Below are 27,111 nucleotides of genomic sequence, written 5' to 3'. Positions count from 1 at the left end.
TTGCCTTACATATCATTGCCTTACATACCCGTGTGTGAGCGGTGGTGGAGGGGGCGGTGAACTTGAGAGGAGGTGTTGAGGCCCGTCTCTGTCTACCGTCAGCCTCTGGGAAATAACATGGTCTCTCCTTGCAGCCTCACCTCTCGCCAGGGAGTCACGGTGCCTATCGCGATTACCTCAGCAAGCTGGATCTCCAGTACGCCAAGCTTCTGGTGAGTGTCCATACGCGGGTGGGCCCAGACCATTGGGCAGACTGGGGGAGGGCATAACGGGGTCGGAACAGGGGTCAGACTGGAGACACCATGGGGGTCAAACGGGGGGTTGGTGCAGACCGGGGCCCAGACCAGCGGCGAGACTAGTGGTCAGATGGGAACCACGGGAGACCAGGGCACCAGGAGTGACCTCACCCTCTCCCCTTAATCAGCTCATGTCCATCCAAAACCTTGACCTCTGACCCTCCACTCCCTGACCTCTGACCCTTGACCTTTCTGTGCAGAACTCCTCCAAGTCCCGTCTGCGTAACCTGGAGAGCCTCAACACGTTTGTTTCCATGGCAACGAAGGAGTTGATGTGGTTGAACGACAAGGAGGAGGAGGAGGTGAATTATGACTGGAGCGAGAGGAACACCAATGTGGCTGCCAAGAAGGACAACTACTCGGTGAGAGGGGGCGAAGGGAGAGAGGAGAGGATGGAGGGTTGGAGCAGAGAGGGCAAGAATGGGTGAGAGGAGGGAGTTGGGGAGGGCAGAGGATCGGAGCAGAGAAGGGGCGAGGGGGTAGATGGCAAGATGAGACGGAGAGGGCGAGAGAGGTGGAGAGGGCTCTGGGGAGAGTGGGATCTGAGTGTGGATGAGTGTGAACTCCGGATGTATGCTGTTGGGAAGTGTGACCAATCAGTTGGTGCTAAAGCTAATCTGCGTGTGTTAACACTAATCTGAGAGTTAACACCAATGTGTGTGTACCGCTAATCTGAATGTGTTTACACTAATATGAGCATGCTGGCACTAACCTGTGCATGTTTACACTAATCTGAGCACATTTACACTCACCTGAGTGTGTTTACACTAATCAGTGTGTTTACATTGATCAGAATTTGTTGCACAAATCCGCACGTGTTTACACTGATGTTTGCATTAATGTCTGAAGAAGGGTCTTGACCTGAAACATCACCCATTCCTTCTCTCCAGTGACACTGTCTGTCCCACTGAGTTACTCCAGCATTTTGTGTCTACCTTTACACTAATCTGTGTATTTACACTACCCTGCATGTGTTTACACTGGTCTTCGTGTGTTTACACTAATGTGCACGTGTTCGGAGTGATCATAGCGTGTTTACACTAATTTGTGTATATTTACACTAATCTGTGTGTCTGCTAAGCAGTGTCTTTACACTGGTAGTGTGCTTACAGTAATCATACTGCGTGCTACACTAATCCAAATGTGTTGCACTGATCCGCACATCTTTGCACTGATCCGCATGTGTTCACACTGATCCACGTGTGTTCACATTGGTCCACGTGTGTTCACACTGATCAATGTGTGTTCACACTAATCCACGTGTGTTACAGGGGTTGATGAAGGAGCTGGAGTCCAAGGAGAAGAAGGTCAACTCCATCCAGAACACCGGAGAGAAGTTGCTTCGAGATGGTCACGCAGCCAAGCAGACGGTCGACGTAAGCTCCCTCCCTCCCTCCCTCCCTCCCTCCCTCCCTCCCTCCCTCCCTCCCTCCCTCCCTCCCTCCCTCCCTCCCTCCCTCCCTCCCTCCCTCCCTCCCGAGCCACGTCTGACAGGGTCTGGCTCAGATGAAGGGTATTTTGCTTCCACCTGCCCGCTGCTCAACCAGGTCATCACTGATGTCCCACTGTCTCCACCTCATCATCTCCCCCCCCCCCCCCCCCCCCCCCCCGTCTCCAGAATCATTCCAACTTGCTTCTGTGACACAGAACCCCAACGATTCGCCCTCAGAGTGAGGAAACCTCTGCTCTTCTCACTGGTAAATGGCTGATCTGATCCAGGGACCAGCTTCCCTGAGCTCCATGTAGATCCCATGTACCACACTGAGCAGCTGAGTGTTGGAGCAGGCAAACCATGCTGCCGGTTTACACTAATCTCCTCTGCCTGCATGTCATCCATATCTCTCCATCCTCTGTACATCCATGTGCCTCTTAAACACCACTGTGATGTCTGCCTCCAGTGCCACATGCAGCAGGCCATTCCAGTCCCTCGCCACCATTGAGAAGCCTCTCTCACGCACTCTCTTGTGTTGTTAGGCCTTCATGGCTGCCCTGCAGACCCAATGGAGGTGGATCCTTCAGCTGTGTTGCTGCATCGAGGCGCATTTGAAGGAGAACACGGCCTACTTTCAGGTACATCCACCGCACAGTTCAACCCAGAGTCTGTGTGGAGAGAGTCACAGGCGAATGACTGGGGGTGAGGGGGGGGAGGGTGAGGGTGGTGAGGAGGAGACTGATGGGTGATGGGCGAGGGGAGGGCGAGAGTGATGGTTAGGGGTGAGGGTGATGGGTTGGGTGAGGATGCATTGGATCCACAGTAGTCTGCATTCAGAACTGGCCTATTCAAAGAAGAAAAGCAAAGCATTCGACAAGGTTCCTCCTGGTAGGCTGCTCTGGAAGGTTAGATTGCATGGGATACAAGGAGAGAGAGCTGAATGGATAACAAATTGGCTTCATGGAAGGAAGCAGATGGTGATGGTGGAAGGTTGCTTCTCGGGCTGGAGGCCTGTGATTAGTGGTGTGCATCAGGTTTGGGTGCTGGAACCCCGTTACTGTTTGTCATCTACATCATTGATTTGGATGAGATCGTACAGGGCAAGATTAGCATGTTTGCTGATGATACAAAAGTGGGTGGTTTTGCAGATAGTGAAGATGGTTGTGAAAAATTACAGCAGGATCTTGAATGTTTATGTTAAACTCTATTATGTATTGTCTTATTTTTATTCGTATGGCTGTATGGTAACTCAAATTTCACTGTACCAACCAATTGGTGCATGTGACAATAAATGTGAACTTAAATTTGAATTTGAACTTGATCGATTGGCCAGGTGGGCTGAGGAATGGTTGATGGAATTTAATACAGAGAAGTGTGAGGTGTTGCATTTTGGGACGTCGATCAATGGCAGGGCCTACACAGTAAATGTTCGGCCTCTGGGTAGTGTTGTAGAGCAGAGGGATCTAGGAGTACAGGTGCATGGTTCCTTGAAGGTCGAGTCGCAGGTAGAAAAGGTGGTCAAAGAACCGTTTGGCACATTGGCCTTCATTAGTTGGAGTATTGAGTATAGAAGTTGGGAGGTCATGTTACAGTTGTATAAGATATTGGTGAGACCATATTTAGAATATTGTGTTCAGTTCTGGGCACCGTGTTTGAAAAATGTTGTCATGCTGGAAATGGCACAGAGAAGATTTATGAGGATGTTGCCAGGACTTGACGGTGTGAGCAATAGGGAGTGGTTGAGTAGGCTGGGTCTCTATTCCTTGGAACGCAGGAGGATGAGGGGTGATTTTATAGAGGTGTATAAAATCATGAGAGGAATAGATCGGGCAGGTGTGTGGAACAAGCTGCCAGAGAAGGTAGTTGAGGCAGGGACTATCCCAACATTTAAGAAACAGACAGGTACATGGATAGGACAGGTTTTTAGGGATATGGACCAAACGCAAGCAGGTGGGTCGAGTGTAGTTGGGTCATGTTGGCCAGTGTGGGCAAGTTGGGCCGAAGGGCCTATTTCCACACTGTATCACTCTATGACTCTAAGACGGTTGTGGTGGAAGTGTTATTCAGGCCGAAGTCTGTGACCAGTGGAGCTCTACCGGGATCTGTGCTGGGACCTCGACTGTTTGTGATGTACAGTGCCCTCCATAATGTTTAGGACAAAGACCCATCATTTATTTATTTGCTTCTGTACTCCACAATTTGAGTTTAGTAATAGAAAAAAATCATATGTGGATAAAGAGCACAGCAGAGATTATACATAGTCCCCCATTTCAGAGTTGTACAAAGAGATATACAAATTATAAATTATAGTAGTCCCCTATTCAGGGCACCATAATGTTTGGGACACAGCAATGTCATGTAAATGAAAGTAGTCATGTTTAGTATTTTGTTGCATATCCTTCGCATGCAATGACTGCTTGAAGTCTGCAATTCATGGACATCACCAGTTGCTGGGTGTCTTCTCTGGTGATGCTCTGCCAGGCCTGTATTGCAGCCATCTTTAGCTTATGCTTGTTTTGGGGGCTAGTCCCCTTCAGTTTTCTCTTCTGCATATAAAAGGCATGCTCAATTGGGTTCAGATCGGGTGATTGACTTGGCCACTCAAGAATTGACCATTTTTTAGCTTTGAAAAACTCCTTTGTTGCTTCAGCAGTATGTTTGGGATCATTGTCTTGCTGTAGAATGAACCGCAGGACAATGAGTTTTGAGGCATTTGTTTGAACTTGAGCTGATAGGATGTGTTTATACACTTCAGAATTCATGATGCTACTACCATCAGCAGTTGTATTATCAATGAAGATAAGTGAGCCAGTACCTTCAGCAGCCATACATGCCCAGGCCATAACACCCTCACCACTGTGTTTCACAGATGAGGTGGTATACTTTGGATCTTGGGCAGTTCCTTCTCTCCTCCATACTTTGCTCTTCCCATCACTCTGATATATAATCTTCATCTCATCTGTCCACAATACCTTTTTCCAGAACTGTGGTTGCTCTTTTAAGTATTTCTTGGCAAACTAACTTGGCCATCCTATTTTTGCGGCTAACCAGTGGTTTGCATCTTGCAGTGTAGCTTCTGTATTTCTGTTCATGAAGTCATCTGCGGACAGTGGTCATTGACAAATCCACACCTGACTCCTGAAGAGTGTTCCTGATCTGTCGGACAGGTGTTTGGGGATTTTTCTTTATTATAGAGAGAATTCTTCTGTCATCAGCTGTGGAGATCTTCCTTGGCCTGCCAGTCCCTTTGCGATTAGTAAGCTCACCAGTGCTCTCTTTCTTCTTAATGATGTTCCAAACAGTTGATTTTGGTAAGCCTAAGGTTTGGCTGATGTATCTCACAGTTTTGTTCTTGTTTCTCAGTCTTATAATGGCTTCTTTCACTTTCATTGGCACAACTTTGGTCCTCATGTTGATAAACAGCAATAAATGTTTCCAAAGGTGATGGAAAGACTGGAGGAAAGACTAGGTGCTGAGAGCTCACTTATGCCTGCATTCAGGAGGCAATTAAACACACCTGAGCAATTACAAACACCAGTGAAGCCATGTGTCCCAAACATTATGGTGCCCTGAAATGGGGAGACTATGTATAAACACAGCTGTAATTTCTACATGGTGAAACCAAAATGTATAAAAATGGCCTTTATTAAAATCTGACAATGCGCACTTTAACCACATGTGATTTTTTTCTATTACAAATCTCTTATTGTGGAGTACAGAGGCAAATAAACAAATGATGGGTCTTTGTCCCAAACATTATGGAGTATAAGTGACTTGGAAGGGTTGGTTAGTAAGTTTGGAGACTGTGAGGAGGGGTGTCGAAGTATACAGTAGGATGTCGATCAGTTACAGAGATGGCGGAGAAATGGCAGATGTAGTTTAATTTGAGCAGGTGTAAGGTGTTGTGCTTTAGGTCAAATGTAAGGGAAAAGTATAGTTAATGGGAAAACCCTTTACAGAATTGATGTACAGACGGATCTTGGGGTCCAAATCCATAGCTCCGTGAAAGTAGCGATGCAATCGATAGTGTGATAGAGAAGGCTGATGGTATACTTGCCTTCATGGGTAGTGGCACTGAGTATAAGAATCATGAAGTCATGATGCAGCTTTACAAGAGTGTGTTGGAGCATTGTACTCTGCACGCCCGAGTAAAATTTGATAGCACCATTACAACCCAGCGAATGTGGAGATGAAGATCGGTGATGGGACAAGGCTGTTCTGGTCAGAAGGGAGAGGGATCAGGGGACATACACAGATATGTGGGAAGGATGGCAGGATGACAGTGACAGGCTCGGGAAGAATAAGGAGTAAAGGTGATGAATCTGGCCAGGGAGAGGGGGTAACAGCGGAATGTGATGCTTCCCGTTTAACTCCCTCTGCTCCGCCTCCAGTACTTTGCAGATGTGAAGGATGCAGAGAATTTCCTCACGAAGTTGCAAGAGTCCATGAGGAGGAAATACACGTGTGACCGATCGATGACCGTGACCAGGCTGGAAGATCTGCTGCAGGATTCCATTGTAGGTGGCTGTTACTGCTCCCCACACTCTCCCCACACTCTCCCCACACACTCCCCACATCCCACACTCTCCCCACTCTCTCCCCCCACTCTTCCCACATCCCACACTCTCCCCGCACTCTCCCCACATCCCACACTCTCTCCCCACTCTCTCCCCACCCTCCGCCCAATCTCCCCACACTCTCCCCACACTCTCCCCACACCGCACACTCTCCCCACACTCTCCCACATCCCACACTCTCCCCACACTCTCCCCACATCCCACACTCTCTCCCCACTCTTCCCACATCCCACACTCTCCCCGCACTCTCCCCACTCTCTCCCCACCCTCCGCCCACTCTCTCCCCACTATCGCACCGATCTATCGCAGTCGCTGCCTCAAAAAGGCTGGCAGTATCATGAAAGACCCACACCATCCTGGCCACACACTCATCTCCCTGCTACCTTCAGGTAGAAGGTACAGGAGCCTGAAGACTGCAACAACCAGGTTCAGGAATAGTTACTTCCCCTCAGCCATCAGGCTATTAAACCTGGCTCGGACAAAACTCTGATTATTACCAACCACTTTCTGTTATTTGCACTATCAGTTTATTTATTCATGTGTGTATATATTTATATCATGGTATATGGACACATTTATCTGTTTTGTAGTAAATGCCTACTATTTTCTGTGTGCTTAAGCAAAGCAAGAATTTCATTGTCCTATACAGGGACACATGACAATAAACTAACTTGAACTTGAACACTCTGCCCACACTCTCCCCACACCGCACACTCTCCCCACTCTTCCCACATCCCACACTCTCCCCACACTCTCCCCACATCCCACACTCTCTCCCCACTCTCTCCCCACTCTCTCCCCACTCTCCCCGCACTCTACCCACATCCCACACTCTCTCCCCATTCTCTCCCCACTCTCCGCTCACTGTCCGCCCACTCTCCGCCCACTCTCCCCACACCCCACTCTCCCCACACTCTCCCCACACTCTCCCCACACTCTCCACCACACTCTCCCCACTCTCTCCCCACACCCCACCCTCCCCACACTCTCCCCACACTCTCCCCTCCCCCCCACACTCTCCCCTCCCCCCCACACTCTCCCCATGACCTCATGCTCCCCAGTCTACACATGCCTCGCACGAACTGCTCCCCTCCATCTCCCTCATGCTTCACCCTCCTTCCTATCGTGCCCCTCTCCCGCCCGCTCCCCCAACCCCATCACCCACTCCCACTCCCCCTCCCTTCTCTCTCTCTCTCCCCCCCTCTCCTCCACCTCCTCTCCCTCACCCTACCCTCCGTGGCCTGGTGGTGATGCGGTGTATCTGCCCTCAGGGGGAGAAGGAGCAGCTGTCTGACTACAAGGCGCACCTGAGTGGGCTGAGCAAGCGAGCCACCACCATCGTGCAGCTAAAGCCCCGCAGCCCAGCCCAGCACGTGCGCGGCAAGATGCCCCTCCACGCCGTGTGTGACTACAAGCAGATGGAGGTGAGGGGGTCCTAGGATAGGGGGCCGTGGGGGAGGGGGCTGTGGGGGTGGGGGCTGTGGAGGGGGCTGTGGAGGGGGCTGTGGAGGGGGCTGTGGAGGGGGCTGTGGGGGTGGGGGCTGTGGAGGGGACAGAAGGGGGAGAGTGTAACGGGAGGAATGTGAGGGGGAGAGTGTAACGGAGGAAGGTGAGGGCGGTACAGTGATGAGGGGGTGTTGAAGTATTCAGGGGAGAGGGAGGGTGGGGGGGGGGTGAGAGGGGAAGGGTGTGGGAGGGTTGAAGAGGGGAGATGGTGAGGGTGAGGGGAGGTGGGTGACAGAGCGGTGATGTTTACAGCTGCCTCTCTGCCCCAGATCACGGTGAACAAGGGGGATGAGTACGTGCTGGTGAACAACAGCCAGCCGAGCCGCTGGAAGGTGGTGAGTGGGTCGGGCAGCGAGGCCCTGGTCCCGTCCGTCTGCTTCATCATCCCACCCACCAACAAGGAGGCTCTCGACGCAGCCCACAGGTTAGCCTCATGCGCACTCGCACACTCACGCACACGCACACTCTCACTCACCCGCACACTCACATATGCACACTCGTGCACGCACATTCACTCGCACATGCTCACTCACTTGCACTCGTACACACACGCACACTCATTCACACATGCACACTAGCACACACTCGCACATTCTCACTCACCCGAACGCTCACATGCACACTCGTGCAAGCGCACTCACATTCACACCCGGGTAGTATTGCACCCACAAACCCACGCACCCACTCACTCGCACACACAGGCACACTCTCAATAACCAGAACACACAATCACTCACATGCGCACACACACTCACACTCATACCCAGGCAGTGTTGCACCCACACACTCGTGCATATGCATTCACACTCACACTCACACTCACTCGGACCATATTGCACCCACACACTTGCACAGATACACACATTCACTTGCGCACACACACACTCACACCCTGGCAATATTACACCCACACACTCGTACACAGACACTCACACTCGCAAACCTGGGCTGTATTGCACCCACACACTTGCACACTCACACACACTCACACCCTGGCAGTATTACACCCACACACTCGTACACAGACACTCACACTCGCAAACCTGGGCGGTATTGCACCCACACACCCGCGCACTCACACACACACACCCGGGCACGCTGATATATTGCACGTCACGCCTGTACCGTGACCGCTGTGTGTTGCAGATTGGAGAGCAGCCACCAGTCCATCATCAATCAGTGGCATCAGCAGCACACCGACCTACAGAGCCTCCTGCCCTGGCTCTGCCTCAACCGTGACATGCACCTCATACGCTCATGGACCCTGCTGCTGGTGAGTCAACCCTCCCCTCTCACTCCCTCACCCCCCCAACTTTGTCACCCCCTCTCTCCGCCTCCCCACCCACTCATCCCCTCACCCCGTCTCTCTCCCTCCCTCAGCCCTGGTGCCCTCGTGGGCCCTGCTGGTGGTGGGCCCCTGTCTCCCGCTGACGGTGTCTTGTGCCCCCCACAGTTCCGGAGCCTGGACACTGAGGAGTACCAGCGTCTGCTGACCTCACTGGAGCTGCATTATCAGGACTTCCTGCGGCTGAGCCAGGACTCGCACGTGTTTGGTCCGGACGACCGGCTGCAGATCGAGAGGGAATATCGCCTGACTACGCAGCACTACGACAAGCTGCTCCACAGCCTGGAGAAAGGTTGGTGTGCAGGGGGCGGGGGGTCATGTACACGGGGCGGGGGCTCACGTACACGGGGCGGGGGGTCACGTACACGGGGCGGGGGCTCACGTACACGGGGCGGGGGCTCACGTACACGGGGCGGGGGGTCAGGTACACGGGGCGGGGGCTCACGTACATGGGGCGGGGGCTCACGTACATGGGGCGGGGGGTCATGTACACGGGGCGGGGGCTCACGTACAAGGGGCGGGGGGTCATGTACACGGGGCGGGGGGTCATGTACATGGGGCGGGGGCTCACGTACACGGGGCGGGGGGTCACGTACACGGGGCGGAGGGTCACCTACACGGGGCGGGGGGTCACGTACACGGGGCGGAGGCTCATGTACACGGGACGGAGGGTCAGGTACACGGGGCGGGGGGTCATGTACACGGGGCGGAGGGTCATGTACACGGGGCGGGGGCTCATGTAACGGGGCGGGGGGGTCATGTACACGGGGCGGGGGGTCATGTACACGGGGCGGGGGGTCACGTACACGGGGCGGGGGGGTCATTTACACGGGGCGGGGGGTCATGTACACGGGGCGGGGGCTCATGTACACGGGGCGGGGGCTCATGTACACGGGGCGGGGGGTCATGTACACGGGGCGGGGGGTCATGTACACGGGGCGGGGGGTCATGTACACGGGGCGGGGGGTCATGTACACGGGGCGGGGGGTCATGTACACGGGGCGGGGGGTCAAGTACACGGGGCGGGGGGTTATGTACACGGGGCGGGGGGTCACGTACACGGGGCGGGGGGTCGCGTACACGGGGCGGGGGGGTCACGTACACGGGGCGGGGGGGTCATGTACACGGAGTGGGGGGTCATGTACACGGAGTGGGCAGGGCAGGGGTCACATGACGCACCACACGTACATCGTGCAAGGCGGGTCAAGGGTCAGCTACAGGGGGATGAGATGTTGGGGGTGAGGGACAGATGTTGGGGGAGGGACAGATGTTTGTGGATGGGACGGGCAGGTGTTGGGGAGACGGACTGATGTTGAGGGTGAGACGGGCAGATGTGGGGGGTGAGATGGGCAGGTGTGGGTGGTGAGGCGCAGATGTGGGGGGTGGGACGGACAGATGTTGAGGTGGGTTGGGCAGATGTTGGGGGTGGGCTGTAACTGTGTCGTGGTCACCACTGCAGGTGAGGAGGTGGAGCAGAGCTGCAAGACGTTTGTGACACAGCTGAAGGACATCCGGCTGCAGCTGGAGCGGTGCGAAGATAGAACCATCCACAAGATCCGGCAGCCACTGGCCCGCGACGCACTGCTGGACTGTGGGCAGCGGCTGAGAGACCAACAGGTGGGGGAGGGGCATTGGAGGGCTGTAGGCAGCGGCTGGGAGACCAGCATTAGGTTGATGCTGGGAACAGGTCAGGGTGGTGGTAGAGGGGGTCCCGAGCGAGTCCCTTGTGTGATGTTACAGTGATCCTCGCACACTGATCACTTCACCTAAGGCACCCCTGTCATTACCCCCCCCCCCCGTCATTACCCCCCCCCTCATTACCCCACACCCCCCCGTCATTCCCCCCCCCCCGTCATTCCCCCCCCCGTCATTACCCCCCCCTCATTACCCCCCCCCCGTCATTACCCCCCCGTCATAACTCCCCCTGTCATTACTCCCCCCATCATTACCCCCCCCCCCGTCATTACCCCCCCCCGTCATTACCCCCCCATCATTACCCCCCCCCCGTCATTACCCCCCCCCCCGTCATTACACCCCCCGTCATTACCCCCCCCGTCATTACCCCCCCCCCGTCATTACTCCCCCCGTCATTACCCCCCCCCCCGTCATTACCCCCCCCCGTCATTACCCCCCGTCATTACCCCCCCCCCGTCATTACCCCCCCCCATCATTACCCCCCCCCCCCGTCATTACCCCCCCGTCATTACCCCCCCCATCATTACCCCCCCCCGTCATTACACCCCCCCCCCATCATTACACCCCCCGTCATTACCCCCCCCGTCATTACCCCCCCCGTTCATCCCCCCCCCCCCATCATTACACCCCCCGTCATTACCCCCCCCCGCCATTACCCACCCCCCTGTCATTACCCCCCCCCGTCAGTTACCCCCCCCCGTCATTACCACCCCCACCCCCCTTCATTACCCCCCCCGTCATTACCCTCCCCTCAGTACCCCCCCCGTCGTTACCCCCCCGTCGTTACCCCCCTGTCGTTAACCCCCCCGTCGTTACCCCCCCGTCGTTACCCCCCCTTTCGTAACCCCCCTCCCTCAGTACCCCCCCTCCCTCAGTACCCCCTCTCCCTCAGTACCCCCTCTCCCTCAGTACCCCCTCTCCCTCAGTACCCCCCCTCCCTCAGTACCCCCTCTCCCTCAGTACCCCCCCCTCAGTACCCCCTCTCCCTCAGTACCCCCCCTCCCTCAGTACCCCCCCTCAGTATCCCCCTCCCTCAGTACCCCCCTCCCTCAGTACCCCCCTCCCTCAGTACCCCCCCCTCCCTCAGTACCCCCGTCCCTCAGTACTGGCCTTCCCACGGTGCTGCTGCCCATTACTGTGTGAGTGTCTGGGTTGGGGACTGTCGCAAGCAGTTTCAGACTCGATACCGTTTACAATGCAAGGACCCCCAATGTCTCTGTCCTCATGCTTCACGTCCTTCTGTTTATCTCTCTCTGCCCTGTAGAAAATTCATGCGGAACTGGAGGGGATTAAAACAAATCTCAACTCTGTGACTGAGAAGACCAGGAAGGTGCTGTCTGCCACGGAACAGCTCAGCAGTGCCCCTGTGCTCCGGTCTGAACTTGACCTCACACTGCAGAAGATGCAACGAGTCCACAGCCTGTCCACCGTCTACCTTGAGAAGTGAGTCTGAGTGAGAAACAGCGGTGGTTCTAGCTGTGGAGAAGTTGCCAGCAATGTCCATCAGACAGATGCTGGCAGGGTGAAGGGAGACTGGGGAGAGGACTGACTGACAGTGGTGGGCAGACAGCATGCTGTGGAGAGACAGGGAGAGGGAGGTCTTCAAGGAGAAGTTGGAGATGGAGGTGGGTAGACCAAAGAAGGGAGCGTGGAGAACCTGTTGCTGCTCCACCACTGGGAATAGTCCAAACCAGAAGTGGTGGAGAGGCAGGCTCAGGTACTGCCAATGTGTTGTGTGATGGTTCACGCTGCTCCAGTTCCTGCTGCCCACCACTCTGACAATGGCATAGTTTCCCCATTCACCACTGCCTTGGGAAATATAGCATCAAGCCTCATGCATAGTCCAGACTATGTACTCACTAGTCCGTGTGTACCGTCACTGTCACACGTCGCGTGTCTGCGTTCACCGTCACACCTCACGTGTCTGCGTGTACCGTCACCATCACACCTCACGTGTCCGTGTGTACCGTCACCGTCACACCTCACGTGTACCGTCACCATCACACCTCACGTGTCTGCGTTCACCGTCACCGTCACACCTCACGTGTACCGTCACCGTCACACCTCACGTGTACCGTCACCATCACACCTCACGTGTCTGCGTGTACCGTCACCGTCACACCTCACGTGTCTGCGTGTACCGTCACCATCACACCTCACGTGTCTACGTGTACCGTCACCATCACACCTCACGTGTCTACGTGTACCGTCACCATCACACCTCACGTGTCTACGTGTACCGTCACCATCACACCTCACGTGTCTGTGTGTACCGTCACCATCACACCTCACGTGTCTACGTGTACCGTCACCATCACACCTCACGTGTACCGTCACCATCACACCTCACGTGTCTGCGTTCACCGTCACCGTCACACCTCACGTGTACCGTCACCATCACACCTCACGTGTCTGCGTGTACCGTCACCGTCACACCTCACGTGTACCGTCACCATCACACCTCACGTGTACCGTCACCATCACACCTCACGTGTACCGTCACCATCACACCTCACGTGTCTGCGTTCACCGTCACCGTCACACCTCACGTGTACCGTCACCATCACACCTCACGTGTCTGCGTGTACCGTCACCGTCACACCTCACGTGTACCGTCACCATCACACCTCACGTGTACCGTCACCATCACACCTCACGTGTACCGTCACCATCACACCTCACGTGTCTGCGTTCACCGTCACCATCACACCTCACGTGTACCGTCACCATCACACCTCACGTGTACCGTCACCATCACACCTCACGTGTCTGCGTGTACCGTCACCGTCACACCTCACGTGTACCGTCACCATCACACCTCACGTGTCTGCGTGTACCGTCACCATCACACCTCACGTGTACCGTCACCATCACACCTCACGTGTACCGTCACCGTCACACCTCACGTGTCCGTGTGTACCGTCACCGTCACACCTCACGTGTCTGCGTGTACCGTCACCATCACACCTCACGTGTCCGTGTGTACCGTCACACCTCACGTGTCTGCGTTCACCGTCACACCTCACGTGTCTGCGTGTACCGTCACCATCACACCTCACGTGTCCGTGTGTACCGTCACCGTCACACCTCACGTGTCCGTGTGTACCGTCACCATCACACCTCACGTGTCCGTGTGTACCGTCACCGTCACACCTCACGTGTCCGTGTGTACCGTCACCATCACACCTCACGTGTCCGTGTGTACCGTCACCGTCACACCTCACGTGTCCGTGTGTACCGTCACCGTCACACCTCACGTGTACCGTCACCGTCACACCTCGCGTGTACCATCACCATTCAACATAGAAAATAGGTGCAGGTGTAGGCCATTTGGCACCGAGCCATTTGGCCCTATAAGCCCATTCGACCCATTCTTTCATCATATGTCACACCCGCCATCCCGGGAATTAACCTGGTGAACCTACACTGCACTCCCTCAATGGCAAGAATGTTCTTCCTCAATTTAGGAGACCAAAATTGCACACAATACTCCAGGTGAGGTCCTGTACAACTGCAGTAGGACCTCCTTGCTCCTGTACTCAAATCCTCTCGCAATTTAGGCCAATTTAGCTTCACTGCCTGCTGTACCTGCATGCTTACTTTCAGTGACTGATGTACAAGCACACCCAGGTCTTGTTGCACCTTCCCTTTTCCTAATCTGACACCATTCAGATAATAATCTGTTCTTGCCATCAAAGTGGATAACCTCACATTTATCCACATCATACTGCATCTGCCATGCTTCTGCCCATTCACCCAACCTATCCAAGTCACCCTGCAGCCTCATAGCATCCTCATCGCAGCTCACACTGCCACCGAGCTTTGTGTCATCCGCAAACATGGAGATGCCACATTTAATTCCCTCGTCTAAATCGTTAATATATATTGTAAATAATGGGGTCCCTGCACCGAGCCTTGCGGCACCCCACTAGTTACTGCCTGCCATTCTGAAAAGGACCCACTAATTCCTACTTTGCTTCCTGTCTGCCAACCAGTTCTCTATCCATGTCAATACCTTACCCCCAATACCATGTGCTCTAATTTTGCACACTAATCTATTGTGTGGGACCTTGTCAAAGGCTTTTTGTAAGTCCAGATACACCACATCCACTGGCTTTCCCTTATCCATTCTACTTGCTACATCCTCAAAAAATTCCAGAAGATTAATCAAGCATGATTTCCCCTTCATAAATCCATGCTGACTTTGACCGATCCTGTCACTGCTTTCCAAATGCGCTGCTATTACATCTTTAATAATCGACTCAAGCATCTTCTCCACCGATGCTAGGCTAACTGGTCTATAAATCCCCATTTTCTCTCTCCCTCCTTTCTTAAAATGTGGAGGTACATTGGCTCGCATTAACATCAATCCTCACGTGTGCGTGTGCGCCCTCACCATGGATCCTCACGTGTGCGTGTGCGCCCTCACCGTGGATCCTCACGTGTGCGTGTGCACCCTCACCGTGGATCCTCACGTGTGCGTGTGCACCCTCACTGTGGATCCTCACGTGTGCGTGTGCACCCTCACCGTGGATCCTCACGTGTGCGTGTGCACCCTCACCGTGGATCCTCACATGTGCATGTGCACTAACCATCAATCCCCACATGTGCGTGTGCACTAACCATCAATCCCCACATGTGCGTGTGCACCCTCACCGTGGATTCTCACATGTGCGTGTGCACCCTCAGCGTGGATCCTCACGTGTGCATGTGCACTAACCATCAATCCTCACGTGTGCGTGTCCACCCTCACCGTGGATCCTCACGTGTGCACTAACCATCAAAGCTGACGTTGCCTGTTGTACTTGATCATCATGACAGGAATGGTCCCTGCGTCAGTGCGCAGTGCAGCTGAAAGTGTCACTGAGAATCTTGCCCCCTCTTCAGGCTGAAGACCATCGAGGTTGTGATTCGCGTCACGCAAGAGGCTGAAGACCTGGTGAAGAAGTACGAGAAGCAGCTGAAAGATGTGAACAGTGTTCCCGCTGATAGCTCATCTCTGGAGTCCTACAAACAACAGCTGAAGGTGGGTGTGTGTGTAGGAGTGTGCACAACATCATGTCACAAGCAATCAGCCACCTCGGAAGTGACAGGATGCTGGCTGACTCGCTGTGTTCCTCTCCCCCCACCCCAACGTACCCCCACCCTAATGTTTAGGGCCAGTGACCACTGTTCGATTTGGTTTAAGGTAGTTATGGATAGGGACAGAGAGGGTCCATGTGTTAAATGCTAAATTGGGGTTAGGCCAACTTTGAAGGTATAAGAGAAGGTCTCGCTCAAGTTGACTGGAGCAGGTTATTTGAGGGGAAAGGAACATCAGCCAAGTGGGATGTTTTTAAAAGTGTACTGACAAAAGCTCAGGATATGTACATCCCCGTTAGAGTGAAGGGCAAAGCAGGCAAACGTCAGGAAGCTTGGCTGACGAGAGAAATAGAGGCATTGGTTAAGAATAAAAAGGACGCATGGGACAAGTATAGGCGGCTGGGATCAAGTGTATCCCTGGAGGAGTTTCGGGAACTATGTGAAAAAGGACATCATAAAGGCAAAAGGGGCCAGGAGACAGCTCTGGCAGATAGCATTAGTAGCAATCCCAAGAGATTTTATAAATACATAAGGGGGAAAAGGGTAACTAGAAATAGAGTGGGACCCCTCAGGAATCAAAGTGGTCACCTCTGTGTGGAGCCACAGGAGATGGGCAAGGTCCTCAATGAATATTTCTCCTCTGTATTTACCGAGGAGAAAGGCAGGAAGACGGAGGAACTTGGGACAGTCAATGGAAGTGTCTTGAGAGCAGTCAGTGTAATGGTCGACGAGATGCTGAAGGTACTGTCGTGTATGAAGGTAGACAAATCTCCAGGGCCTGATCAGTTATATCCGAGGACATTGTGGGAAACTAGAGAGGACATTGCTGGAGCCCTGGTTGAAATTTACGAGTCGTCTTGAAATACAGGAGAGGTGCCGGAAGGCTGGAGGGTGGCAAATGTTGTACCTCTATTCAAGAAGGGCTGCAGGGAAAATATTGGGAACTGTAGGCCAGTGAGCTTAACATCTGTAGTTGGTAAATTACTAGAGAGTATTCTGAGGGATTGGATATACAGGCAGTTGGATGGCTGATTAGGGATAGTCAGCATGGTTTTGTACATGGGAAGTCGTGTCTCACAAATCTGATTTGAAGATGTGACCAAAAAGGTTGATGAGGGCAGAGCTGTAGATGTTGTGTACATGGATTTCAGCAAAGTGTTCGACAAGGTTCTGCATTGTAGGCTGCTCTGGAAGGTTAGATCGCGTGGGATCCAAGGAGAGATGGCTGAATGGATAACATATTGGCTCCATGGAAGGAAGCAGATGGTGATGGTGGAAGGTTGCTTCTCAGAATGGAGGCGTGTGACTAGTGGTGTGTCTCAGGGTTCGGTGCTGGGCCGGTTACTGTTTGTCATCTACATCAATGATTTGGATGAGATCATACAGGGCAAGATTAGCAAGTTTGCTGAGTGGGTGGTTTTACAGACAGTGAAGATGGTTGTGAAAGATTGCAGCAGGATCTTTATCGATTGGCCAGGTGGACTGAGGAGAGGATATCTCAGTCTGAAGAAGGGTCTCGACCCGAAACGTCACCCATTCCTTGTCTCCAGAAATGCTGCCTGCCCCGCTGAGTTACTCCAGCTTTTTGTGTCAACTTTCGATTTAAACCAGTATTGCAGTTCTTTCGTACACCCCAGTCCCAATGTACCCCCTCCCTAACCTACCCCACACTGACCACAGCTGAGCATGGCTGACCGCTGGTGTTGCTGCCTTTGTCCAGGCCATGCGTGCGGAGGTGCAGGGACACCGGCCTCTCTTCGACAGCCTGGAAGGGGAGCTGGGCAGTGCACGTGCAGTGAGCGAGCGAATGTTGCAGAACCACAGTGAGAGAGACGTGGACCTGGACCGGTACCGGGAGTCCGTGCAGCAGCTCCGCGACCACTGGCAGGCTGTCCTGGGCCAGATCGACAGCCGTGCCCGCGAGCTGGAGCAGCTCGGACGCCAGCTCCACTACTACCGCCAGGCCCACGACTGGCTACTGCACTGGATGCAGGGGGCCAAGGAGCGGCAGGAAAAGCTGCAGGCAGTGCCCATCAATGACAGCGGTGCATTGAGGCAGCAGCTGCAGCAGGAGCAGGTGTGGACCGGGGGGGGGCACTGGGGGAGGGAACTGGCGGAGGGGGGGACACTGGGGGAGAGGGGGGACACACTGGGGGAGAGGGGGGACACTGGGGGAGAGGGGGGACACACTGGGGGAGAGGGGGGACACTGGGGGAGGGGGGGGGGCACTGGGAGAGAGGGGGGACACACTGGGGGAGAGGGGGGACACTGGGGGAGGGGGGGACACTGGGGGAGAGGGGGGGGACACTGGGGGAGAGGGGGGACACACTGGGGGAGAGGGGGGACACTGGGGGAGGGGGGGACACTGGGGGAGGGGGGGACACTGGGGAGAGGGGGGGGGACACTGGGGGAGAGGGGGGGGGGACACTGGGGGAGGGGGGGACACTGGGGGAGAGGGGGGGGACACTGGGGAGGGGGGGGACACTGGGGGAGGGGGGGGGGACACTGGGGGAGGGGGGGGGGCACTGGGAGAGAGGGGGGACACTGGGGGAGGGGGGGACACTGGGGGAGAGGGGGGACACTGGGGGAGGGGGGGACACTGGGGGAGAGGGGGGGGACACTGGGGGAGAGGGGGGACACTGGGGGAGGGGGGGGACACTGGGGGAGAGGGGGACACTGGGGGAGGGGGGGGACACTGGGGGAGGGGGGGCACTGGGGGAGGGGGGGACACTGGGGGAGAGGGGGGGGACACTGGGGGAGAGGGGGACACTGGGGGAGGGGGGGGGACACTGGGGGAGGGGGGGCACTGGGGGAGGGGGGGGGACACTGGGGGAGAGGGGGGGGACACTGGGGGAGAGGGGGGACACTGGGGGAGAGGGGGACACTGGGGGAGGGGGGGACACTGGGGGAGAGGGGGGACACTGGGGGAGAGGGGGGACACTGGGGGAGAGGGGGGACACTGGGGGAGAGGGGGGGGACACTGGGGGAGAGGGGGGACACGGGGAGAGGGGGGACACTGGGGGAGGGGGGGGGACACTGGGGGAGAGGGGGGACACTGGGGGAGAGGGGGGACACTGGGGGAGAGGGGGACACTGGGGGAGAGGGGGGACACTGGGGGAGGGGGTGACACTGGGGGAGAGGGGGGACACTGGGGGAGAGGGGGGACACTGGGGGAGAGGGGGGACACTGGGGGAGAGGGGGGGGACACTGGGGGAGAGGGGGGACACGGGGAGAGGGGGGACACTGGGGGAGGGGGGGGGACACTGGGGGAGAGGGGGGACACTGGGGGAGAGGGGGGACACTGGGGGAGAGGGGGCACAATGGGGGAGGGGGGGGACACTGGGGGAGAGGGGGGACACTGGGGGAGAGGGGGGCACTGGGGGAGAGGGGGGACACTGGGGGAGGGGGGGGACACTGGGGGAGAGGGGGGGCACTGGGGGAGAGGGGGGACACTGGGGGAGGGGGGGGACACTGGGGGAGGGGGGGGGGACACTGGGGGAGGGGGGGGACACTGGGGGAGAGGGGGGACACTGGGGGAGAGGGGGGACACTGGGGGAGGGGGGGGACACTGGGGGAGAGGGGGGGCACGGGGGGAGGGGGGGGGGACACTGGGGGAGGGGGGGGACACGGGGGGAGGGGGGGGACACTGGGGGAGGGGGGACACACTGGGGGAGGGGGGACACACTGGGGGAGAGGGGGGACACTGGGGGAGAGGGGGAACACTGGGGGAGAGGGGGGACAGTGGGGGAGAGGGGGGACAGTGGGGGAGAGGGGAACACTGGGGGAGAGGGGGGACAGTGGGGGACACTAGTGGAGAGTGGGGGGCAGTGGGAGTGAGAGGGGGGGCAGTGGGGGAGACGTGGGATACTGGGGGGGGGGGGGCGGGAGAGAAGGGACACCTAGGAGAGGGGGGACAGTGGGGGAGAGGGAGCAGGTGTGGACCGCAGAGAGGGTCGGGCAGAGACTAGAGATGTTGGACGGGGGGAGGGTGTGGAGAAGCACCACATGGGCTCCACAGAGCAGACCCCAGGGGGTTGAGCTGACTGTGACCACCTGTTGCACGGTCTGCTCTAATCCAAGCGTTGTGCTTTTGTAGAAAATCTTGCAGGAGGTTGAGAAGAACAGAGAGAAGGTGGACGAGTGTGAAAAATTTGCCAAGCAGTACATCGATGCCATCAAGGTAAACGCACACGCACGCACGTAAACACACGCGCACACACGCACGCACGCGCACACACGCGCACACACACACGCGCACACACACACACACACACACACACACACACACACACACACACACACACACACACACACACACACACACACACACACACACACACACACACACACACACACACACTTCGTTATAGCAGCACATTTGGAAAGCAGTGACAGGATCGGTCAAAGTCAGCATGGATTTATGAAGGGGAAATCATGCTTGACTAATCATTGGTGATCATTTTCCAATGTTCTCTCGACTGGATCAGTTCCTGTGGACTGGAGGGTAGCCAATGTAACTTCACTTTTTAAGAAAGGAGGGAGAGAGAAGACGGGGAATTATAGACCAGTTAGCCTTATGGGCCTGTCCCACTTAGGTGATTTTTTTTTGTGGTCTGCTGAAAAATCACCTAAGTGGGACAGGCCTGAAAAACTGGCAACTGGAACGGCTTGGACAGTCTGAACTGAACAACTGAAAGGGATTGGACAGTCAAGATGCAGGAGACATGTTCCTGATTTTGGTGGCGTCCAGAACCACACACCAGCCTCTCACACTCACACGCATTGGCATCATGCATGCACGCGCACATGCATGCACACAACCGCAAAGCAAACGCATGTGCACACACCCGCCAAGCAGACGCACGAGCACACACACCCGCACGCACGCAGATGCATACACACAGATACACCAGCTTCACGCACGCGCACAAGCACGCATGCACACGCACGCGCACACACACACACACAAGCACCCGCATGTATGCAGACGCGCACACACACGAACGCGGACATGCACACACACGCACACTGACGCTACATGTATGCACGCTGACGAATACACGCACACACGCAAGCTGATGCACATGCATACACGCTGACATGCGCATGCACGCACGCAGGCGCGCATGCACGCTGACGCAGAGACGCACATGCTGATGCACGCTCGCACACTGACGCAGACACGCACACACGCTGATGCACACGCTGACACACACATGCAAGCTGTTGCACACTGACACACCCGCACGCACTCTGATGCCACAAACACTGACACACCTGCACACTGACGCACACGTGTGCACACGCACGCACACTGAGGCGCACACGCGCACGAACCCTTATGCGCAAACGCACCCACACTGACGCACACACACACACACTGATACACAGATGCACATACCCTGACGCACGCACACTGACGCACACTCGCATGCACCCTGATGCACGCACACTGACGCACACACACTGGCACGCACACACTCATGCGCACACACACTGATGCGCACACGCATGCACACTGACCCACATGCACGCACCCTGACACACGCACCCTGATGCACGCACACTAACGCACGCACGCACTGTGATACACACACGCACGCACCCTGACGCACACGCACACCCCCTGAAGCACACATGCATGCACACTGACGCGCACACGTACGCTGACACGTGCACGCTGATGCACGCACTCACGCTGACGCATACTGACACGCACGCCCTCTGACGCACACCCACGCACACTGACACATACGTACACACTTATACTGACGCGCACACTGGCACGCATGCACTCGCACACCCACGCACACTGACACATACGCACACACTTACACTGACGCGCACACATGCACACTGACACATACGCACGCACTCTCACTGATGGACACGCACGCACTCACACTGAAGCGCACACACGCACACTGACACATACGCACGCACTCTCACTGATGCACACGCACGCACTCACTGAAGCGCACACACACGCACACTGACACATACGCACGCACTCTCACTGATGCACACGCACGCACTCACACTGAAGCACACACACGCACACTGACACGCCCGCACTCACTCACACACATGCACACTGACACATACGCACGCACTCTCACTGATGCACACGCACGCACTCACACTGAAGCACACACACACGCACACTGACACATATGCACGCACTCTCACTGATGCACACACACGCACTCACGCTGAAGCGCACATATACGCACGCACTCTCACTGATGCGCACACGCACTCACACTGAAGCACACACGCACACTGACACGCCCGCACTCACACACATGCACACTGACACATACGCACGCACTTACACTTGACACACACACCCACTGACACGCACTCTCTTACACTGACGTGCACACACATGCACACTGACACTTGCACACACACGCACACTGGCTCGCACGGAGACGTGCACGCAAGCAGACGCACGCACGCAGATGCACTTGTGCACACGCAGCACACATGCAAACACACGCAGTACACACATGCAAACACACACACATAAACGCGCGCGCGCACACACACACACACGCCTCACACACACACGCCTCACACACACACACGCCTCACACACACACACACGCCACACACACACACACACGCCTCACACACACACACACACGCCTCACACACACACACACACACACACACGCCTCACACACACACACACACACACACACACACACACACACACACACACGCCTCACACACACGCCTCACACACACGCCTCACACACACACACACACACACACACACACACACACACAACACACACGCCTCACACACACACACTGTGGATCCTCACCGACTGTCTCTGCATTTCAGGACTATGAGCTCCAGTTGGTGACATACAAAGTCCAGAGTGAACCTGTGGCGTCTCCTGTGAAGAAGCAGAAGCTAGTCTCGGCATCAGAAAACGTCATTCAGGAGGTGGGAAACCAGTCACCAACATCTCTCTCCCCTGGAGAACTACCCACGCATCCAGTAACGTCCCCCACCCCCTCCTACCCCCAGCCTGTTCTGTGCTCTCTACCCCCAGCCTGTTCTGTGCTCTCTACCACCAGCCTCTGTGCTCTCTACACACAGCCTGTTCTGTGCTCTCTACCCCCAGCCTGTTCTACGCTCTACCCCCAGCCTGTTCTGTGCTCTCTACACCTGGTCTATTCTGTGCTCTCTGCCTCCAGCCTGTTCTGTGCTCTCTACACCCGGGTCGTACTGTGCTCTCTCCCCCCCGGCCTGTTCTGTGCTCTCTACCTCCAGCCTGTTCTGTGCTCTCTACCCCCAGCCTCTGTGCTCTCTACACCTGGTCTATTCTGTGCTCTCTACCTCCAGCCTGTTCTGTGCTCTCTGCACCCGGGTCGTACTGTGCTCTCTCCCCCCCGGCCTGTTCTGTGCTCTCTACCCCAGCCTGTTCTGTGCTCTCTACCCCCAGCCTGTTCTGTGCTCTCTACCCCCAGCCTGTTCTGTGCTCTCTACCCCCAGCCTGTTCTGTGCTCTCTACCTCCAGCCTGTTCTGTGCTCTCTACCCCCAGCCTGTTCTGTGCTCTCTACCCCCAGCCTGTTCTGTGCTCTCTACCCCCAGCCTGTTCTGTGCTCTCTACCTCCAGCCTGTTCTGTGCTCTCTACCCCAGCCTGTTCTGTGCTGTCTACACTCAGCCTGTTCTGTGCTCTCTACCCCCAGCCTGTTCTGTGCTCTCTACCCCCAGCCTGTTCTGTGCTCTCTACCCCCAGCCTGTTCTGTGCTCTCTACCCCCAGCCTGTTCTGTGCTCTCTACCCCCAGCCTGTTCTGTGCTCTCTACCCCCAGCCTGTTCTGTGCTCTCTACCCCCAGCCTGTTCTGTGCTGTCTACACTCAGCCTGTTCTGTGCTGTCTACACTCAGCCCGTTTTGTGCTCTCGTTGCAGATTGTGGATCTGAGGAGTCGCTACATTGAGCTGATGACACTGTCCAGCCAGTACCTGAAGTTCATCACTGTCACCCTGCATCGGCTGGAGAATGAGGAGGTGAGGCTACGGAATCTGGGGGCAGAGGCAGTGTGTGTAATGGTCAAGGGCAGTGTGTGTAGTGGTCACTGGCAGTCTGTGTAGTGGTCATTGGCAGTCTGTGTAGTGGTCACTGGCAGTCTGTGTAGTCACTGGCAGTGTGTGTAGTGGTCACTGGCAGTCTGTGTAGTGGTCACTGGCAGTCTGTGTAGTGGTCACTGGCAGTCTGTGTAGTGGTCACTGGCAGTGTGTGTAGTCACTGGCAGTGTGTGTAGGGGTCACTGGCAGTGTGTGTAGCGGTCACTGGCAGTGTGTGTAGTCACTGGCAGTGTGTGTAGGGGTCAGGGGCAGTGTGTGTAGGGGTCAGGGGCAGTGTGTGTAGGGGTCAGGGGCAGTCCGTGTAGTGGTCAGGGGCAGTCCGTGTAGTGGTCACTGGCAGTCTGTGTAGTGGTCACTGGCAGTCTGTGTAGTGGTCACTGGCAGTGTGTGTAGTCACTGGCAGTGTGTGTAGGGGTCACTGGCAGTGTGTGTAGCGGTCAGGGGCAGTGTGTGTAGGGGTCAGGGGCAGTGTGTGTAGGGGTCAGGGGCAGTGTGTGTAGGGGTCAGGGGCAGTGTGTGTAGGGGGCAGGGGCAGTGTGTGTAGGGGTCAGGGGCAGTGTGTGTAGCGGTCAGGGGCAGTGTGTGTAGGGGTCAGGGGCAGTGTGTGTAGGGGTCAGGGGCAGTGTGTGTAGGGGTCAGGGGCAGTGTGTGTAGGGGTCAGGGGCAGTGTGTGTAGCGGTCAGGGGCAGTGTGTGTAGCGGTCAGGGGCAGTGTGTGTAGGGGTCAGGGGCAGTGTGTGTAGGGATCAGGGGCAGTGTGTGTAGGGATCAGGGGCAGTGTGTGTAGGGGTCAGGGGCAGTGTGTGTAGGGGTCAGGAGCAGTCCGTGTAGGGGTCAGGGGCAGTGTGTGTAGGGGTCAGGGGCAGTGTGTGTAGGGGTCAGGGGCAGTGTGTGTAGGGGTCAGGGGCAGTGTGTAGGGCAGTGTGTGTAGAGGTGAGCAGGGTGTGGGGGTGTGACCGCATGGACAAAGAGAGGACGGTGTGGTCACAGGTCACAGCGAGGGGTTTGTGATCACGTGTGCGGCATGTGGATGGGATGCTTGCAGAGGTTGGTCAGGGTGAGCGGTCAGTGTTTGTGTGGGTCAGTGTGTATGTGTGTGTGTGTGTGTGTGTATATCAGTGTGTGTGTGTGTATCAGTGTGTGTGTGTGTGGGTCAGTGTGTGTGTGTGTGGGTCAGTGTGTGTGTGGGTCAGTGTGTGTGTGTGTGGGTCAGTGTGTGTGTGTGTGGGTCAGTGTGTGTGTGGGTCAGTGTGTGTGTGTGTGGGTCAGTGTGTGTGTGTGTGGGTCAGTGTGTGTGTGTGTGGGTCAGTGTGTGTGTGTGTGGGTCAGTGTGTGTGCGTGTGGGTCAGTGTGTGTGCGTGTGGGTCAGTGTGCGTGTGGGTCAGTGTGCGTGTGGGTCAGTGTGCGTGTGGGTCAGTGTGTGTGTGTGGGTCAGTGTGTGTGTGTGTATCAGTGTGTGTGGGTCAGTGTGTGTGTGGGTCAGTGTGTGTGTGTGTGTGGGTCAGAGTGTGTGTGTGGGTCAGTGTGTGTGTGGGTCAGTGTGTGTGTGTGTGGGTCTGTGTGTGTGGGTCTGTGTGTGTGGGTCAGTGTGCGTGTGGGTCAGTGTGTGTGAGAGTGATTCGGCAGAGGTGTAACTGAACAGGAGAATGAGTGAGCATTTGTGCGTGTGTGAGTGTTGGTTGACTAGAAGCAGTAGTATGATGTGCGAGTGTGAGCAGGGTTGTTTGTGTGAGTGGTGGTTGACTGTTGCGTTGGTATGAGTGTGAGTATTGGTGTGAGTGTGGGTGTTGGTGTGAGTGTGAGCAGTGATTAGTGTGAGCGTTGGTGTGAGTGTGAGCGGTGGTGAGTGAGCGTTGGTGAGTATGAGCATTGGTGTGAGTGATGGTTAATGAGCGGTGGTGAGCGTTGGTGTGAGTGAGCGTTGGTGTGAGTATGAGCATTGGTGTGAGTGATGGTTAATGAGCGGTGGTGAGTGTGAGCGTCGGTGTGAGTGTGAGCGTTGGTGTGAGTATGAGCATTGGTGTGAGTGATGGTGAATGAGCGGTGGTGAGTGTGAGCGGTGGTGAGTGAGCGTCGGTGTGAGTATGAGCGTTGGTGTGAGTGATGGTGAATGAGTGGTGGTGAATGTGAGCATTGGTGTGAGTGTGAGCGGTGGTGAGTGTGAGCGTTGGTGTGAGTATGAGCATTGGTGTGAGTGATGGTGAATGAGCGGTGGTGAGTGTGAGCGGTGGTGAGTGAGCGTCGGTGTGAGTATGAGCGTTGGTGTGAGTGATGGTGAATGAGTGGTGGTGAATGTGAGCATTGGTGTGAGTGTGAGCGGTGGTGAGTGTGAGCGTTGGTGTGAGTATGAGCATTGGTGTGAGTGATGGTGAATGAGCGGTGGTGAGTGTGAGCGGTGGTGAGTGTGAGCGTTGGTGTGAGTATGAGCGTTGGTGTGAGTGATGGTGAATGAGTGGTGGTGCGTGTGAGCGTTGGTGCGAGTGTGAGCTGCCTTTCCTAGCTGCCTGAGCTGAGCTGTTACAGGCTGACACTTCTCCCTGCTTTCTCGTGCAGCGCTTGCCACAGCGAATGTGTGTGTTGGTTGGCGGCCGTGAAGGTAATTGCGCTTTGTCACCCTGCTGTTGCTGTCTGTGCATGCTCACTGCTGTCCCTGCCGCACTATCAGTCACTGTGTCTGCGCCCACCCTAGCCATAGAGCGGCCCTGTGTCTCCCATCCACTCCCTCACCTCGGGCACAAGCTGGTAGTCTTCAGGGTCCAGGGTGCTGTGGGCGAGAACCCTGTCCATGGGATTGGTGATCTGTGAGCTGGTAGGGGGAGATGGGTCAGGGTGACCAGCAGTCCCAGCGGGGGATGGGTTGGTTGGGGGGGTCTGTTGGGAGGGTGGATCGGTCCGGGGGGATGGGTCGGGGGGGGGGGGGGGGGGGGGGGGGTAGTGGCTGAGGGGGATGGGATGGGGGGAGATGGGTTGGGAGGAGGGGTCGGGGGGATGGGATGGGGGGATGGGTCGAGAGGATGGGGGGTTGGGTCGGGTGGGATGGGTGGGTCGAGGGGGACGAGTGTGAGGATGG

General features: G+C 56.2%; 1 protein-coding gene across 2 annotated transcripts in view; it reads left to right on the top strand.

The window, feature by feature from the left end:
* The first annotated feature begins 77 nt into the window (after positions 1–77).
* plec (plectin) overlaps positions 78–27,111 on the top strand; it is a 53,124-nt gene continuing 26,090 nt past the window's right edge. For both annotated transcript variants that reach the window (XM_033016719.1, XM_033016718.1), the window contains exons 1-16: positions 78–212; positions 497–658; positions 1,568–1,672; positions 2,271–2,366; positions 6,120–6,245; positions 7,577–7,729; positions 8,081–8,235; positions 8,958–9,084; positions 9,265–9,448; positions 10,616–10,773; positions 12,116–12,294; positions 15,739–15,877; positions 17,654–18,010; positions 20,030–20,113; positions 22,787–22,891; positions 23,866–23,964. In XM_033016719.1, coding sequence (XP_032872610.1) covers positions 551–658; positions 1,568–1,672; positions 2,271–2,366; positions 6,120–6,245; positions 7,577–7,729; positions 8,081–8,235; positions 8,958–9,084; positions 9,265–9,448; positions 10,616–10,773; positions 12,116–12,294; positions 15,739–15,877; positions 17,654–18,010; positions 20,030–20,113; positions 22,787–22,891; positions 23,866–23,964 — 2,175 coding nt within the window. In that variant the 5' untranslated portion in view covers positions 78–212; positions 497–550. The remainder of the gene's footprint in view (positions 213–496; positions 659–1,567; positions 1,673–2,270; positions 2,367–6,119; positions 6,246–7,576; positions 7,730–8,080; positions 8,236–8,957; positions 9,085–9,264; positions 9,449–10,615; positions 10,774–12,115; positions 12,295–15,738; positions 15,878–17,653; positions 18,011–20,029; positions 20,114–22,786; positions 22,892–23,865; positions 23,965–27,111) is intronic.

The sequence above is a fragment of the Amblyraja radiata genome, unplaced genomic scaffold, assembly GCF_010909765.2.
Source record: "Amblyraja radiata isolate CabotCenter1 unplaced genomic scaffold, sAmbRad1.1.pri scaffold_446_ctg1, whole genome shotgun sequence".
Classification (NCBI taxonomy): Eukaryota; Metazoa; Chordata; class Chondrichthyes; order Rajiformes; family Rajidae; genus Amblyraja; species Amblyraja radiata.
This window is presented reverse-complemented; position numbering and strand designations above follow the sequence as displayed.